General features: G+C 39.1%; 1 protein-coding gene across 1 annotated transcript in view; it reads left to right on the top strand.

Annotated features, from left to right (window-relative positions):
- camkva (CaM kinase-like vesicle-associated a) overlaps positions 1-12,127 on the top strand; it is a 51,468-nt gene extending 39,341 nt beyond the window's left edge. The window contains exons 2-11 of the mRNA XM_062996701.1: positions 568-670; positions 771-902; positions 2,671-2,745; positions 4,649-4,787; positions 5,534-5,654; positions 6,286-6,361; positions 8,837-8,973; positions 9,086-9,164; positions 9,251-9,338; positions 11,117-12,127. Of these exons, the coding sequence (XP_062852771.1) occupies positions 576-670; positions 771-902; positions 2,671-2,745; positions 4,649-4,787; positions 5,534-5,654; positions 6,286-6,361; positions 8,837-8,973; positions 9,086-9,164; positions 9,251-9,338; positions 11,117-11,344 (1,170 nt within the window). The 5' untranslated portion in view covers positions 568-575 and the 3' untranslated portion in view covers positions 11,345-12,127. The remainder of the gene's footprint in view (positions 1-567; positions 671-770; positions 903-2,670; positions 2,746-4,648; positions 4,788-5,533; positions 5,655-6,285; positions 6,362-8,836; positions 8,974-9,085; positions 9,165-9,250; positions 9,339-11,116) is intronic.
- Positions 12,128-18,327: the final 6,200 nt, after the last annotated feature.

Below are 18,327 nucleotides of genomic sequence, written 5' to 3'. Positions count from 1 at the left end.
CTACAGTCCAAAGACATGCAAGTGAGGTGAATTGGAGATACAAAATTGCCCTTAGATGTGCGTGTGTGTGTATTAAGGTGTGAATGGGGTTGTGCGTCTGTCCTGTGATGGACTGGTGCCCTGTCAAGGGTGTTTGTGTGTCTTGCACACATTAAGGGCTGGAATAGGCTCCAACAACCCCTGTGATCCTGATAAGAATAAGTGGTTTAAAAAGTGGGCTTAAAGTAGGGCTTAAACATATGGTCATTTGCTGTTTTAATGTTTTGTTTTTCCTATTATTCTTTCTGGGTTAAAGGACTAGTGATCAAAAAGTCGCTAGTTCAAGTCCCAACATCGCCTGGGAGTAATGCCATTAAATTTCAATAGCTTGCATTGTATAAGTTGCAATGTTATGTCCCTTTGGATAAAAGTGTCTACTAAATGCTGTAAATGTAAATGTAGGAAACAAATGAACTCTCATCTCAATAAAAGCACACAATGGAAGTAAAATGCTTCATTATAAGATCTGTGGAATTTAAAAGCTTTTAGAGATTTATGTGCACTGTTTTGTTTTCTGTTTGAGGACAGAAGCAGCCATGCCATTTGGCTGTTTAACCTTGGGTGAAAAGAAGGATTACAATAGTCCCACTGAGGTTACTGACAAATATGACCTGGGCCAGGTGGTCAAATCGTAAGAGCTATCTAATCTCTGCATCTTTTTTATACTTAATTTTTAATTATGTTGTATTAGCTTGGTTTATATTGTGAGTCATTGCTGTCTTTAAAACCAGGGAGGAGTTTTGTGAGATTTTCCGAGCTAAAGACAAAACCACACAGAAAATGTACACCTGCAAGAAGTTCCTGAAGAAGGATGGGAGGAAGGTGCGGAAGGCGGCGAAGAATGAGATTCTCATCTTGAAAATGTAAGATGATGTTGTTGGGTGTTTCAGAGATATTCATTTGGAACCAACAGAATATACAGTGTATCACAAAAGTGAGTACACCCCTCACATTTCTGCAAATATTTCATTATATCTTTTCATGGGACAACACTATAGACATGAAACTTGGATATAACTTAGAGTAGTCAGTGTACAACTTGTATAGCAGTGTAGATTTACTGTCTTCTGAAAATAACTCAACACACAGCCATTAATGTCTAAATAGCTGGCAACATAAGTGAGTACACCCCACAGTGAACATGTCCAAATTGTGCCCAAATGTGTCGTTGTCCCTCCCTGGTGTCATGTGTCAAGGTCCCAGGTGTAAATGGGGAGCAGGGCTGTTAAATTTGGTGTTTTGGGTACAATTCTCTCATACTGGCCACTGGATATTCAACATGGCACCTCATGGCAAATAACTCTCTGAGGATGTGAGAAATAGAATTGTTGCTGTCCACAAAGATGGCCTGGGCTATAAGAAGATTGCTAACACCCTGAAACTGAGCTACAGCATGGTGGCCAAGGTCATACAGCGGTTTTCCAGGACAGGTTCCACTCGGAACAGGCTTCGCCAGGGTCGACCAAAGAAGTTGAGTCCACGTGTTCGGCGTCATATCCAGAGGTTGGCTTTAAAAAATAGACACATGAGTGCTGCCAGCATTGCTGCAGAGGTTGCAGCCCGTCAGTGCTCAGACCATACGCCGCACACTGCATCAACTCGGTCTGCATGGTCGTCATCCCAGAAGGAAGCTGACGCACAAGAAAGCCCGCAAACAGTTTGCTGAAAACAAGCAGTCCAAGAACATGGATTACTGGAATGCCCTGTGGTCTGACGAGACCAAGATAAACTTGTTTGGCTCAGATGGTGTCCAGCATGTGTGGCGGCGCCCTGGTGAGAAGTACCAAGACAACTGTATCTTGCCTACAGTCAAGCATGGTGGTGGTAGCATCATGGTCTTGGGCTGCATGAGTGTTGCTGGCACTGGGGAGCTGCAGTTCATTCAGGGAAACATGAATTCCAACATGTACTGTGACATTCTGAAACAGAGCATGATCCCCTCCCTTCGAAAACTGGGCCTCATGGCAGTTTTCCAACAGTAACGACCCCAAACACAACCTCCAAGATGACAACTGCCTTGCTGAGGAAGCTTAAGGTAAAGGTGATGGACTAAACCCAATTGAGCACCTGTGGCGCATTCTCAAGTGGAAGGTGGAGGAGTTCAAGGTGTCTAACATCCACCAGCTCCGTGATGTCATCATGAAGGAGTGGAAGAGGATTCCAGTAGCAACCTGTGCAGCTCTGGTGAATTCCATGCCCAGGAGGGTTAAGGCAGTGCTGGATAATAATGGTGGTCACACAAAATATTGACACTTTGGGCACAATTTGGACATGTTCACTGTGGGGTGTACTCACTTATGTTGCCAGCTATTTAGACATTAATGGCTGTGTGTTGAGTTATTTTCAGAAGACAGTAAATCTACACTGCTATACAAGTTGTACACTGACTACTCTAAGTTATATCCAAGTTTTATTTCTATAGTGTTGTCCCATGAAAAGATATAATAAAATATTTGCAGAAATGTGAGGGGTGTACTCACTTTTGTGATACACTGTAGCTGCCTTATATTTAAACTGGCATGCTAGGAAGTTAATTACTTTTTTGGGAAAATGAATGCCTCTTCATGGAGAAAGAATTCTTCTGTTTCCTGTCTCACAGTTACAGTCTGTCTCTTCCTCTTATCATTGCAGGGTGAAGCATCATAACATCCTCCAGCTGGTTGACGTCTTTGAGACAAGAAAAGAATACTTCCTCTTTTTGGAACTGTGAGTGCTGTGTGCCTGTGTGTGTGTGTGTGTGTGTGTGTGTGTGTGTGTGTGTGTGTGTGTGTGTGTGTACATGCATGTACATGTATGCAGTTGGAGTCAGAATATGCATACACTTGTAGCTGTACACCAAAAGTATGTAGGCACCTGACCAGGAACTTGATAAACCTCCTTTTGTGAATCCATGGGCATTAATAAGAAGCATCCCCCTCCTTGTGACCCTCATGCTGGCCCTCATTATACTTAAACACTCTCTACAAGATTCTGGAGTGTGCCTGTTGTAATTCGTTTCATTGTGGAATGAGGCACTCGCTCGCAAATCACGTTTCATTTCTTCCCAAAAAAGATCATTAAGTTCAGGGTTTTGTGCAGACCACTGGAGTTTTTTCACACCAAACTCATCAAATGGCTTTGTGCACTGGGCCACATGCTGGAGGAGGAAAGAATCTTTTCCAAGGTTACTTGTCACAAAATTGGAAATTTTTCATCATTTCACACCTCTTAGCAATTGGTGTGACTAAGACGCTTAGGGTCTGTTTGAAAACCTAGTGAGCTACCTTGCTGTCTACTGCCTAATAAGCCTGTCTACTTCTAATAAGTCATTGACTTATAAGTCAGTTTATTCGGATGCGCTACTTAGACGGTTACATCAGTTTAGCCTCATGCCAGTTAAACCAATGGGCTGAGGTGGCACAACACGCTAGCATATCAACTACCTCCCTCTGTGTCCCGAAAACAGTTCAATTGTTACTGACAAGCCCGAATTTGCAAATAAATGACAATTGTACACATTTAAACAAATTAAAAATCAGTGATAATTTAGTTCCATTTGAAAATAACTCCGTTCATTGCTCCGCATTCGTCCGCCATATTTGTAATTTTTTTAGTAAGAAAAGTTGTGCCACACTGAATGTGTCATGAGTTGGGGTTTGTGGTGACCTCTAGAGGCCACTAGGAACTCTTTACGGACTCTTTGTTTACTTGGCCATGTGCCCTTGTGTTTGTCTTAGCCCCACCTGCCATTGTTCTAGTTTCCCGCCAGTTTGCTCCTTGTATCGACTGTGTCTAATTTCGTGTCTAATTAACCTGTATATTTAAACCTGTGTTTCCTGTTAGTCTTTGTTGATTATTTGTTGGTGAGTTTGCTGAGATCCTCTGTGCTTTTGTCCTCATTTGTTCTTTAATACTGCACCCTAAGTTTGATATCCTCTGAGCGTTTTGTCCCTGTTTGTTTTGGTTAATAAAAGTTTACTAAAAAGTGAAGAAGTCAATAAAACGTATTCCTTTTAATTGAGTCTCTGCACCTGGGTCTGTTATTAGTGTAGTGGTTCCAACTTGGGAGTTACCACTAGGGGGGCCTGGGTTTAATTGCACCCTTGGTCCTGACAGAATGCTGGGACTGCCTTCATCGCTAAAGAAGCATTGGATGCACCCTCTGTATTCAGTCAAAATCCCGTTTAAATTTAAGGTATCTTACTAGACAGCATGTTAAGGCATCTAAGAATTCGAACATGCTTCTTCTCGGGAGAGCTCGTTTGATAACGTAAAATGCGTCTGTAGAGAACTTACTAGGTTTTTGAATACTCCCTTAAACTCAATAATTAGAAGTGGTGTCCACATACTTTTGGAAATATGTTGGCTTATTAATATTTATTACTTGTTAAATAATTGTATGCTGTATACTTACTATATATGCCTTAACAAGAAAGTGCATCTATAATCTTCATTTTTTGAGTAGCCTGTGAGCATTCTTGAGTCTTGAGCATCATATAAAATGTTCATCATTTTATAGCAGGCCATCATCAAATCAGATATGAAAATATAAAAAAAAGTACAATTTTGCCCTTAACCATGCAACCTTCTGACAATTTCCATTTTCCCTGTGTATTAATATTTGTGACAGAGCTACGGGCAGAGAGGTGTTTGACTGGATCTTGGACCAGGGCTATTACTCGGAGCGTGACACTAGCAATGTAATCAGACAAGTGTTGGAGGCCGTGGCTTACCTCCACTCCCTCCGCATTGTGCACAGGAACCTGAAGGTACCATGCTGCTTTACTCCCATCACATGGTTACAGGTGGTATTACACCAGCATGACTTCCAGAAACGGATGGAGTGAGTCAGTGTCACAAAATAGGTTTTCTCATCCTTTATTTAAATCATATTATAATAATCATAAATGTGTTATTATACGTCTCTCTTTACATATACAAACAAATTATTTAATCGTCCTTTAGTCAAAATTGTTTAGTGTCTTGTTTAAGCAGATTGTTGTACAAAATTTGAGCATGCTTGGAATTCTGAACATTGTCAGAACTGCTAAAATAGAGATATAATAATTGGTCCTTTTTGTCTGAATTGGAAACAAGGTCTTCTTTTTTCATTTTTCTTTGTCAGTTATCGCAATGCCAGCCAATTACAGCTGCAAGTAGCAGTTTAAAACATGTCTGGCTTCATGGAAATACAATAGTCCTCACCTTCACACGCATGGTTTACATCTGCACAATAATTTGATAGTGACTAAACTCTAAAATGGGTAAAAAGAAAAAAAAAGTGTTGGTGGATGGTATACAAGTGCTTGGTTGCGTAGAGTCATAAAGCAGATGCTTTTAGGATTATAGTGATCGTTTAGCACTACACATAAAACTTAGATTTGATTTTATGCATTTTGTGTTGTCTTTAAACCAGAATACAACTGCTTAAGGCTGCATCCTGCATGTTAGACTTTTAAAGTTTTTTTTTTCTGAATCTAATGACCCTGGACTATCTTCTGTGTTTTTTTTCTAGCTGGAGAATCTTGTTTACTACAATCGCCTGAAGCACTCCAAAATTGTCATTAGCGATTTTCATCTTGCCAAGCTGGAGAATGGTCTTATTAAAGAGCCCTGTGGCACTCCTGAATACCTTGGTAAAAATAAAAACACAAAATGCTACTGGCCATTTGATACATTGTATCATCACTGTATCTGCTATAACTGTTATGATGATTTATTAGATATTGCAATATTGTTTTTTTAACATTTACTGCATTTTGTAGAGCAGGAACATGAAGAGCAAACGGGTTGCATGTATTGGGAGTAATGGGGAATTGTAAATGACTGAATAAGAGAAAATAGGAAATTGCAAAAAAATATGAAAATAAATATATAAAAATAACATGCTTCATTGCTAGTTGCAATGTATCTGTGTCATCAAAATTCAAAGAGGTAAAAACATTGGTTCTGGTAAAGACTTTTGAGAGTACTTTGGATGACAAAGAAAACAAACAAATGTGGTTCTACCAATGTGCTCTCTCACTAGTTGTAGCTAGTTTAGTTATTTCCTTTTAGTCGTCTTTATTATTTACTAATCATTAATCATTATATAATTGAGAAGTATATGAAAGTGTTTACCCAAGTAATTTCATGCATATTAGCAATTACAGAATAATTTATTATCATTACATGATTATATGCCCATTCCTATCACATACATGCTCACAAGAATAATCTATATGAAGATGTTTGCTCATTCTAATGGTATATCTTTGCTTTACTTAGCTCCAGAGGTAGTTGGCCGACAGAGATATGGCAGACCAGTGGACTGCTGGGCCATTGGAGTGGTCATGTACATCCTGTCAGTGGGAATCAGATACTTTGTGTTCATCATTAATACCCACAAGCATTTGTTTAGTTTTTTGGTCTGTGTGTGTTCACATTGTCATTAAGATTATCTGTTACTTTGTCTCATCATTTTAAACAGCCCAAAGATTAGTGGCCTGTACTTGAAGAGGATGTGGCACAGGCTGCATGTATCTGTTTTTACATCATGATTACACACCGATCAGCCATAACATTAAAACCACCTCCTTGTTTCTACACTCACTGTCCATTTTATCAGCTTCACTTACCATATTTTTTTTACCATACTTTGTAGTTCTACAATTACTGACTGTAGTCCATCTGTTTCTCTGCATGCTTTGTTAGCCCCCTTTCATGTTGTTCTTCAATGGTCAGGACTCTCCCAGGACCACTGCAGAGTAGGTATTATTTGGGTGGTGGATCATTCTCAGCACTGCAGTGACACTGGCATAATGGTGGTGTGTTAGTGTGTGTTGTACTGGTATGAGTGGATAAGACACAACAATGCTGATGGAGTGAGAATAAACAGAGAATAGTCCACCAACCAAAAACAGCCAGCCAACAGCGCCCCATGGGCAGCGTCGTATGACCACCGATGAAGGTCTAGAAGATGACCAACTCAAACAGCAGCAATAGATGAGCGATCGTCTCTGACTTCACATTTACAAGATGGACCAACTAGGTAGGAGTGTCTAATAGAGTGGACAGTGAGTGGACACGGTATTTAAAAACTCCAGCAGCGCTGCTGTGTCTGATCCACTCATACCAGCACAACACACACTAACACACCACCACCATGTCAGTGTCACTGCAGTGCTGAGAATCATCCACCAGGGTGAAAGCAGGCTAAAAAAGTATGTAGAGAAACAGATGGACTACAGTCAGTAATTGTAGAACTACAAAGTGGTCCTATATGGTAAGTGGTGCTGATAAAATGGACAATGAGTGTAGAAACAAGGAGGTGGTTTTAATGTTATGGCTGATCAGTGTATTTACATCATGTCTGCTTCAATAAATGAAGACGATATGTATAGCCCTGTACCTGCAAGAAACCTGCCACAACAAAATTTCCACAAACAGAAAGGGTAAAGGGAAGATAAAAGCAGTGGCCGAAATAATGGAAACAAAGTAACAAATGAAAGCCACAAAAAACACCCGAAGCCTGCAATGGTGAATGTGGATAAAAAGGGTTAGAACAGAAAACTATTTGTCATAATATGGCAAATAATAATTAGTCAGAGTGCATGCAACAACTGAGTTCTTAATAAAAGAAAAAAGAAAGTAACAACCCAGCTCAGAACAAGCGGCACCTCATCCCAAGGAGCAGCCCAATGCCCAATGTGGGTCATAAAACATGGAGTTCACTCCAGAAGGGCTGTTACAGTGCCTTTAGGGCAGCTCGATCATCCAGGGTAATATCGTTGAGACACCCAAAAAGTGGCCTGACGCTGGCTAAGTTCTAAGGAAGTGTGCTGGCCTCATAACACCAGCAGAAAACTGAATAGAGCCTGGCATCATGGTTTTAAGAGAAAAGCAGATCTGTAAGGAAGAAACTGTGATAAATAGACTTTCACCTGGAGTTAATTATTGCTCAACCAGGCGCATGTCACTGTCAGTTAAACACAATCATCTGTCACCTCTGCCCACCATTTTTGGCATGATTTCATAGCCGAGCCTCACTGCCGATCTCCATGGCAGATGGGCTTGTTACAGGTTTCCACCAAATGGTGCATGTAACAATTAAAAACTTGTACTGTACTGAACAGTTGGCAGCGACATTGTGGTTTAAAGGCTTTTTTAAGCTTCCTCCAAGCATAAATCCATCCAGATGTAGAAAATATGATAAATGTTGATTTGAACATTGCTCAGAGGTCCAGGTTTTTGGTGCTTTTTACACCAAGTTATGCATCTTTATGTGTTGGGCTACAAAAGGTTTTCGAATGGCAGCCCTGACATAAAGACGATTGTTGAGACTGAATCATAGAGGTGCGCTTTTTATTTTTGTGGCCATACATTTTTGGCATTTAGCCATGTCTGTAAAGTGTGTGTCTGTCACGGTCAGTGAGCCTTAACTTATAAATACTGTTCCTCTACACTGATGCCATTTGATCATGTTTTACAACAAATACATGCCATAACTTTTGAGATTGACAACAGATCATTGTCTAGTTTTTGTGCCTGCGATCAGCTTTTGAACCTCTTTGAAACAGCTGCTATAAAATTGTCAATTTTTCCTGATACAGCTGATACATGCCATTTATTATTATAGATCTAAACTGTGCAGATGGATTTGTAATTATGATTGAGTCACTATGAATAACATTTAAGCTCATATTAATCTATCATTTCCATTAAGTTGTCAACCACCTGAATATATCCATCTGTGGTCTATTCACCAGTCTGTCAAGAAGTGCCTTTTTATGATTGGATAGCAATGTTTCTGTATTAATCTTCACCATATTTTTGCCAGACTGTCAGGAAACCCTCCTTTTTATGATGAGGGGGACGATGATGATGATGACAGTCATGACAAGAACATGTTCCGGAAAATTCTGACAGGGGACTATGAGTTTGACTCACCCTACTGGGATGACATCTCAGATTCTGGTATGGTGACACATGGCAGTTTTTAGAGGAAGCGTGTAATAAACTACAGTATTACATAAAAAACTAACTAACTAAAATGCTATATCAATAAAAATGGGTTTCTCTATTCTAGCTAAAAGTCTAGTTGCATCTTTGATGGAAGTGGACCAAGATCAAAGACTGACTGCACAGGAAGCAATCAGCCATGAGTGGTATACAGCATTTAGATTATGGTTTTTACAGATATTATAATTTTACATACAACTGAGGTAACATATTTGTCTTTTCTCCACATAAGGATATCTGGAAACGCTGCTTCAGACAAGAATATTAAAGATGGCGTATGTGCTCAAATTGAAAAGAATTTTGCCAAAGCTAAATGGAAGGTAAGTGTACTTTAACACCATAAACAAATACTTAAAGGGTTGTATTTACAAATGGCAGTTTAATTAGGATTTTAACGTCATGACTTACACACTTTGGTTACATTCATGACAGGACAGGTAGTTACTCATTACACAAGATTTATCAGTTCAAGTTCAATATCAAACACAGTCACAGACAATTTAGTGTCTCCAATTCACCTCACTTCCATGTCTTTGGACTGTGGGAGGAAACCGGAGCTCCCGGAGGAAACCCACGCAGACATGGGGAGAACATCAAACTCCACACAGAAAGGACCTGGGCTGCTTCACCTGGGAATCGAATCCAGGACCTTCTTGCTGGGAGGCCACAGTGCCACCCACCGAGCCACCCTGCCGCTCTTTACTATGGTACAACAAAGGCTAATGAAATTGACTAGATGGCATCTACAGGTTTATGTATTTATTTATGTTTTTATTTGGATAAATAATATAATTACACTCACTAAGCACTTTATTAGGGACACATATCCAGAATTAAATTATTTTTTTTTTTTTTATAAACTACACATACCATACAGTTGACCTTGTTGCTCTGTACACTTTATTGAATGGGACCCCCATAGGATCCCTTATGACCAGATAATATTTGATTGATAAGTGTAGCTTATAAAATCATTAATGAATGTGCAAAGGGCCACAGTCATGTTGAAACAGAAAAACGCCACAAAGTAGGGTTCATAAAAAATTATTTGCCAAGTTCGGTGTGGAGTTACTCAAATGGCCTGCAAAGAGCCTTGAACCTTATCCCTGTTGAAAGCCTTTAGAATGTACTGGAATGTGTATGGAATATGGAAAGCATAAAATTATAATTATGTCATTTATTTATTACACCTGTAAGCAATAAGTGTGGCTAAAACAACTGAACTGAACAATACACATACTTTTGACCATTCAATATACTTATCTAAGATGCCTACATTTAAAAAAACGTATTTAAGGGTGCTCACGTACCAGCACCAAGATTCTGAACTCTCAGATTTGAGTCTTGGCACTGCTACTGGTGGGCTGGGCACCCTCTAGCAGCCATAATTGGCTAATGCCTGCAGCAGACAAAATTGGCCTCCAGTCTGCTGTGTGGGAAAAGGCCAGATTAAAAAGGGTGGGGGTGGGTAAGAACTTTGGTTGCCCAGGGCGCCTGCACAGAAGTGGAGGAGTGCATAGATCGGAATGTGGCTGTCCATGTGCGAAGCCGACCTCAAGCGCAAATTCACAGAGGTGTGGATGAGTAAGAAGGGATTGGTAGGACTGCAAACATTGGAGGGAGCGTGTGTCAGTCCAGACACGCCCTTCTGGGACACTGTTGGGATCCCCAGCAGCGGATTGTCTACGCTAAAAATTGGAAGAAAAGGGGGGGAAAATGCAAAAGAAAAAAGGCATTTTTAGGAGGAATCTCGTTATATATTTAACTAGCCTTCACTTGGCATTCTCTCGTCTTTGTGTGTATTTTATTACACCAAACATAACTTACATGAATGAATATTGTTGAAACTTGAATATTGTTGATGCCACAGATTATTAGACAGCAGTTGTGTAAAAACAACATTGTTTAAGTTATGAACTGTGAATACCGTTGAGAAGTCTGGTGCAATTTATGTGTAACTTTCTAAAAATGTGCAAATTTCAGTCCGAATCTCTTGTACCGGTACTTTCACAACTGCACACCATCCAAAGCTTATAAACATTCCTCCCATTCTGTTCATGTCCACATAAGGCTGAAATGTGCTTCCTGTTTTATGCAGAAAGCAGTACGGGTGACCACCTTAATGAAAAGGCTCCGAGCTCCAGATCAGAGCGACTCTGGGGCCTCCAGTCCAGCAATAGGAGCATCCGCAGGGTCTCTGACTCCAAGCAGCACCATGGCCGTAACCCCCGAACCCCCTCGCACCGCCCTTGAGCTCCAGCAAATAAAACCAGAGGTTGCCGTTTCTCCATCACAGTGTAATGGTGAGATTCCAGGTCCTCCGTAGAGATTCGGTGGAGAGCATTGAAGAGTGAGTGGCTAAAGGGAAAACATCTGGATGTCCACAAAAAGCAAACACAGCCAATGCAACAGACATAGTAATATAATACTGGTGGTCAACCGGATCTTTTTTGTTGGTATCTATTTAATCACAATCATTTAATTTGGATTTGATGTTTAAAAATTGAAACAGTTTGTTAAAGAACACAAAAATATCTTGAAGTCCTTTTTAAAAAGCGCTGAAGGAAAAAGCTGATCAATTAAACCTGAAATAAAAATGTAATCTCTTTGATTGGCTTTGAACTTAAGTTGACATAAAAAATTAATAAACGGGCGCTCAGGTGGTGCAGCAGTCTATTACTCTAGCCCACCACCACTGAGATCTCAGTTCAAATCTCAGCGGTGCTATTAGCTCGTCACTCTTCTACACAGACATGATTGGCTGTATCTGTGGGGGAGCTTTATTTAGGTGATGGCCGAAGCCCTGTGATGGATTGGCGCATTCCTGCCGTACACTCAGTGTCTCCCTGTGGAAGTAGACCTGCTACAACAATGACCAGAATAAAACAGTACATAAAAATGAAATGAAAACAAAAAATAAATAAATTAATAATAAATATAAGTAAAACTCTAGCTGCACAACTACAATCAACTCCAGAATTACTTACACTCCTCCAGCACTGGTCATCAAGACAAGTCACTTCTTTATGCACATTCCATTTTTACATCTAAAGGTATTTTAGATTTATGAGTGTGCACATGTAACGTCTCCCCTTTGAATTACACCCAGATACCCCAGAATTTTAAAACTAAATGTTGATACTGTGTCTCATGTCTCATAAATGTCCCTTTTTCAAAAAACCAGACAACCTCCAACTTTAAGTAATCTGTGCATTTTGGAAATCTTTGGCATGTTCTTTGCTTTTGTTGCCACTATGTTTGTGGTTAGTATCTTCTTTCTGAAAACAATTCAACATTTTTATTCATAACTTATACTGAAATAACTTTTAGCTGTTGCCCAGGTGTGCAGAAGGATCTTTTAAGGTGGGGGTGGGGCTGAACAAAGTCACTAACTGCATGACAGGATTGTTCCCAGCTGCTTATACAAGTGCTGAATAATCGAACACTGTGCATCAGCAGTGTTATGACTAATCTGATGTCCTAGCTGGCATTTCGGCATTTTACAATGTTGCAAATGTGGTTTCCAAAAAGTTATATACAATGTGTGCAGAATGTTCACAGTGCATTTGCATTAGAGCTAGGTGTAACAACATCTTTTGGATCATAGTGCTTCACACGATCATGTTTAAGTTGCTCTCTGAACCACTGCACCCTGGGTAACACTCCAAAACCTGGCAACCGTTTGGCCATTTTAAGCACAAATGTCATTGATTGGCTAAACACTTAATACACTTAAAATGCTTTTTTAACAACTACTTAATTATGAGAAAAAAAACTGCCTATAATAAAAAACAAAAATGATTAATGTAAAAAGGTGCGAGTGAATAAACTGTCAATAAAAACAGATATAAATCTTTTAATAATGACTGGAGTGCTGAAACAATTAAACAATGCAACCTAATTATCATTTATAAAAGAAACACCTGAAGTGCAAACCACTGCTGTTTCAGAGATACATCTTACAACTTAGTCATTCGTTCAAAACACCCTATCAAAGTCACTCAGAACTTTATACCTGCACATACCTTCTGCATTTGACACGTGTACTACAAATAACTACCAGCAGTCCAACATCTGGTATATATCCCACAGTGACATGCAGTTGTTACAAACTAGACATTGCCATGCACATTTTTGGTAGTGGTTCTAATGTTTTGGCTAATTGGTGTATATCTTTTTGCTACTCAAATGTTTGTTTATTAGGATTTTAATGTCATGTTTTACACTTTGGTTACATTCATGACAGGAATGGTAGTTACTCATTACACAAGGTTCATCAGTTCACAAGGTTATATCAAACACAGTCATGGACAATTCAGTATCTCCAATTCACCTCATTTGCATGTCTTTGGACTGTGGGAGGAAACCGGAGCACCCTGAGTAAACCCACGCAGACACGAGGAGAACATGCAAACTCCTCAAAGAAAGGACCCGGACCACCCCACCTGGGGATCGAAACCAGGACCTTCTTGCTGTGAGACGACAGTGCTATCACTGTGCCGCCCCTGCTACTCAACTAGGCATTAAATATTTAGTACTAAGTAGCATTTCAGTGTTTTAGCAGAGTGCAATAAGAAGGTGGTCCAGGTCGAGTTTGTGTAGTTACAGCCTTACTAAATCAGGCCAAATCAAGCAAATTTTGCAATTTAATTTCTTACCTGAGTATATATGAGTATGAGTGCCACATTTTAACACGAATTTTAAAAAGTCAGGGTAATTCTGGAGTTGAATGCATTTATTGAGTGTGATGCTGATTTAAATGTTAGGCTAGTTTGATATATACTGATTAGCCATACCATTAAAACCACCTCCTTGTTTCTACACTCACTGTCCATTTTAACAGCTCCACTTACCATATAGAAGCACTTTGTAGTTCTACAATTACTGACTGTAGTCCATCTGTTTCTCTGCATGCTTTTTGCCTGCTTTCATGCTGTTCTTCAATGGTCAGGACCCCCACAGGTCCACCACAGGTATTATTTAGGTGGTGGATGATTTTCAGCACTGCAGTAACAATGACATGATGGTGGTGTGTTAGTGTGTGTTGTGCTGGTATGAGTGGATCAGACACAGCAGCGCTGCTGGAGTTTTTAAATACCGTGTCCACTCACTGTCCACTCTATTAGACACTCCTACCTAGTTGGTCCACCTTGTAGATGTAAAGTCAGAGACGATCGCTCATCTATTGCTGCTGTTTGAGTTGGTCATTTTCTAGACCTTCATCAGTGGTCACAGGACGCTGCCCACAGGGCGCTGTTGGCTGGATGTTTTTGGTTGGTGGACTATTCTCAGTCCAGCAGTGACAGTAAGGTGTTTTTAAAAACTACATCAGCGCTGCTGTGTCTTTTCCACTCATACCAGCACAACACACACTAACACACCACCACCATGTCAGTGTCACTGCAGTGCTGAGAATGATCCACCACCCAAATAATACCTGCTCTGTGGTGGTCCTGGGAGAGTCCTGACCATTGAAAAACAGCATGAAAGGGGGCTAACAAAGCATGCAGAGAAACAGATGGACTACAGTCAGTAATCGTAGAGCTACAAAGTGCTTCTATATGGTAAGTGGAGCTGATAAAATGGACAATGTGTGTAGAAACAAAGAGGTGGTTTTAATGTTATGGCTGATCGGTGTATTTGCCTACTTAAATGTACAAAGTCAGTTGTTGCTGTACATCTTTCTTGCCAGTGTCTAAGTGGGCTTGATCACCTATTAATGTCCTAATCTATACTCAGACCCACTCGTGCCACCTGTTATTTGTTCTAAAGCAGTTTTTCTCTTTAAATAATCTGTGAGAATTCTATGTTGTTTTGTAAGTTAATGACTATCACTTGATGATTGATGTATTTCAAGCATTAGCATACAATGCACAATGTTGCACCTTCAAGTGCCAGTACTGTGCATTTTTTTCTTGCTGTATATACTCATACAGATGTGGTTCTCTGTGTCTTTGTGGCAACTTATCTAAAAGAAATGCTACTTGCGAAAACTATTTACTTTCTCTCTAAAGAGAGAACTGCTTGATAAAAGTGTGCATGTGTCTTGTTTTGTAACACTAACTTATTCTGTACAGAAAGACATTCGTCTGTGTGTATTTTCTTTTTTTTTTCAGTGACTTTATAAGGCCAAAGTCAATCAAGCATTCTAATGTACTATTAAAATGTTATATAACATTAAGCAGTATTTGCTGACTGAGAAAATTGTTATCTCTATTATTGACTTTGGGTTAAGAACCCGATTCATAGTTTGATTGAATTTGACCTTTAAATCTGTTTGATGTATAGATGTGGTAAATGTATGTAGTGTATTTAACAAGCACTGTATTACACACTTAATACAGCATTCAGCAGCACTTGTGTAGTTAGTTAGTCTGTAAAAAGTTTGTTAGTGGGTTATTAGTGAATTTTGTTTATTTTGCAGTACATACTGAGCAATATCTCTATTGCTGTGAAACTGTGAAACTGCCATACTGGTGATGTAGAAAGGAAATGCTTGCCATATTACACACAGATTTTTGAGCAATTTCATTATAATTTATAATTTTGCTGTTTTTTTTTTCTTTCCTTGATTGTTACAATAATTTATTACACATTTTAAACTTTTCTTTATAAGACAATTCATGGTCAGTAGGTCCAGTCTTTTGTTTGTAATTGCTTGTTTTAACATTATTACTTTATCATGCATTAACATTTCATGTATTGGTCCACTGAGTTCTTGTAAATACTGTATGTCACAATATGATTTCAAAGCACTTTTCGAAGCAAACTCACCTTTATATGTAACATGTTTGTAGCTCAATTGCATTTTGAATAAATACATTGCTTATGTGTTTAGTTGACATTGTTATGTAAGATTATACAGTAGTGGAAATCTGAAAACCATGCATACATGTACAGTTATTGTAAAAACCTATTGCTCCCTTTCCAGTTGTCTCTGTTATTGTGTATTTGCCTCACTGAATTATTTGGATCATAAATTTTAATATAATATTACACATAGAGAATATGAGAAAACTGAGTTGAATTATTGTATTCATTTGGACAGGGTTGCAAAGCTTTCTCACACTATAGGGCTTCACACTATCTCCAAATGAAAGAAACATGGAATAGTAGTGAATCTACCAAAGCGAAGACTGACCAGTCTGCTGAAATGTCTCAGGATTTCTTTACTCATTAACAAAGTCAAAATATTTCAGAAAAGCATTTAAAGAACTGCAGATAATCTTAGCCTTAGCTAAAGTCAGTGTTTATGCCTTTTTAATACAAGACAATAATTATACATGGTGTAATTATCACTATACCAATAGTCATACATGGTTTATGAGGACCCGAGTCAGATCCCCATTTTTACATGGTCACAAGACCAATACTGCCACAATATTATTACTAGGATTTTGGGTAATGAGTTCATCCCAGTGTTAGAAGGGGTTATGTTCAGGGCTGTATGCATTCATTCATTCATTCATTTTCTTATCCGCTTATCCAATTAGGGTCACGGGAGGGGGGTGCTGGAGCCTATCCCAGCTTTTCAATGGGCGCAAGGCACACCCTGGATGGGACGCCAGTCCATCACAGGGCAGACACACAAACATACACACACCCATTCACTTACTGGGCAATTCAGTGTCTCCAAATAACCTGAACACATGTTTTTGGACTGTGGGAGGAAACCCATGCAGACATGAGGAGAACATGCAAACTCCGCACAGAAAGGACCCGGACCACCCCGCCTGGGGATCGAACCCAGGACCTTCTTGCTGTGAGGCGACAGTGCTACCCACTAAGCCGGGCTGTATGCAGACCTGTCAAATTCTTCTATTCGAAATTAAGCAAACATATTTCTTAATAGTACTATATTTAAATACAGGAGAATTGCCATGCTAAAACAGGAAAGGGCTTTTCCAAACCTTTGCCAAATAGTTTTACCTTAATAACACTAAAAAGGACCACCTGTTGTACGAGGGATCTTTAAAAAGTTTTATATTTTTTATTTTTTCATTGGACACGGTAAGGACGGGAGGAGTAGTACTTGTCTGAGAGAGTTTATAGTCTGGATTTAGCGCCATCTGATTTCCACCTTTTTGGACACTCCAAAAAGTTTTCAGGGGAAGAAGATTTTCATGTGATGATGATGTGAAAGCAGCGGTGCATCAGTAGCTATGCACTCAACCAAAAAAAATTTTTGCTGATGGCATTAAAAAGTTGATACGATGATGAGAAAAATGCATCGGAAGGTGAAATTCTTAATCAATAGAGTTTAAAACATGTGGAAACTTTTTGAAGAATCCTCGTATATTTATTAACTTTAATTGCCACTGTGCATTCTAAAAGATCACTCCAGACAATGATTAGCATTAACTATGAAGATTATCCATTCTTTGTTGATCAGTGAGCGAAAACCTCTAAACCTCTGACAAGCACTTTTTGTGATGACATTGCATGTAGAGTTGATTTAGAACTCAGTACTAAGTGTTGCAACCCAAACAGATAATGCTTACGTACTACACACTTTTGCACTTTTGGGTGAAGTAGCTCTAGCGGGGCAGAACTTTAAGGGGCTGACAGGGTGCATCCTAATGAGTCCTGTTGAAAGTCACTTAGCTCTTCAATTACAGTTATTCTACTGCCAATATTTGTCTAAGAAGGTTGAAAATTCTGTATACAATTATGTATCTGGAAAAAAACATTAAAATAAATACACTAACATACAAAATATATTGTAGTATTATACAACACAAGCTCAGAATACCACTTTTTTGCTCTTTTTTTTAGGTTACTTTAGTTAAGTAATTAAAAGAAAAATACTTTAAAACATGAGAAAATTGGCATGTGTATTGTTTTATTATTATTATTACTACCATATTTTCTGGAAAAGTTGGGACATACAGTATATAATGCAATAAAAAATTTGTAAATGTTAACATTTAGAATCTACTGCCTGCAACACAGTAAAATAATAATAATAATAACAATAATAATAAGTTATACTTATATAGCGCCTTTATCCATGCTCAAGGACGCCTTACAACACTTTACAATACAATCAATAAAAAAAAATAAAAATAAAAAAACCCTATGAAAAGTGCTCAGTAAAGAGATGTGTTTTAAGCAAAGATTTGAAAATTGTGAGGGAGGACGCAGAGCGGAGAGTAGGAGAAAGGGAATTCCAGAGGCGAGGGGCAGCACAGGTGAATGAACGACCACCCATAGAAGCCCGCTTGAACCTGGGTACAGCCAATAAGTCGGAGCCAGTGGACCTAAGATTGTGGCAGGAAGAGTGATAGGTCAGTAAGTCAGCTAAATATA

The sequence above is a fragment of the Trichomycterus rosablanca genome, chromosome 6, assembly GCF_030014385.1.
Source record: "Trichomycterus rosablanca isolate fTriRos1 chromosome 6, fTriRos1.hap1, whole genome shotgun sequence".
Lineage (NCBI taxonomy): Eukaryota > Metazoa > Chordata > Actinopteri > Siluriformes > Trichomycteridae > Trichomycterus > Trichomycterus rosablanca.
Note: the sequence above shows the minus strand (reverse complement) of the source record. Positions and strands in the feature narration are given on the sequence as shown.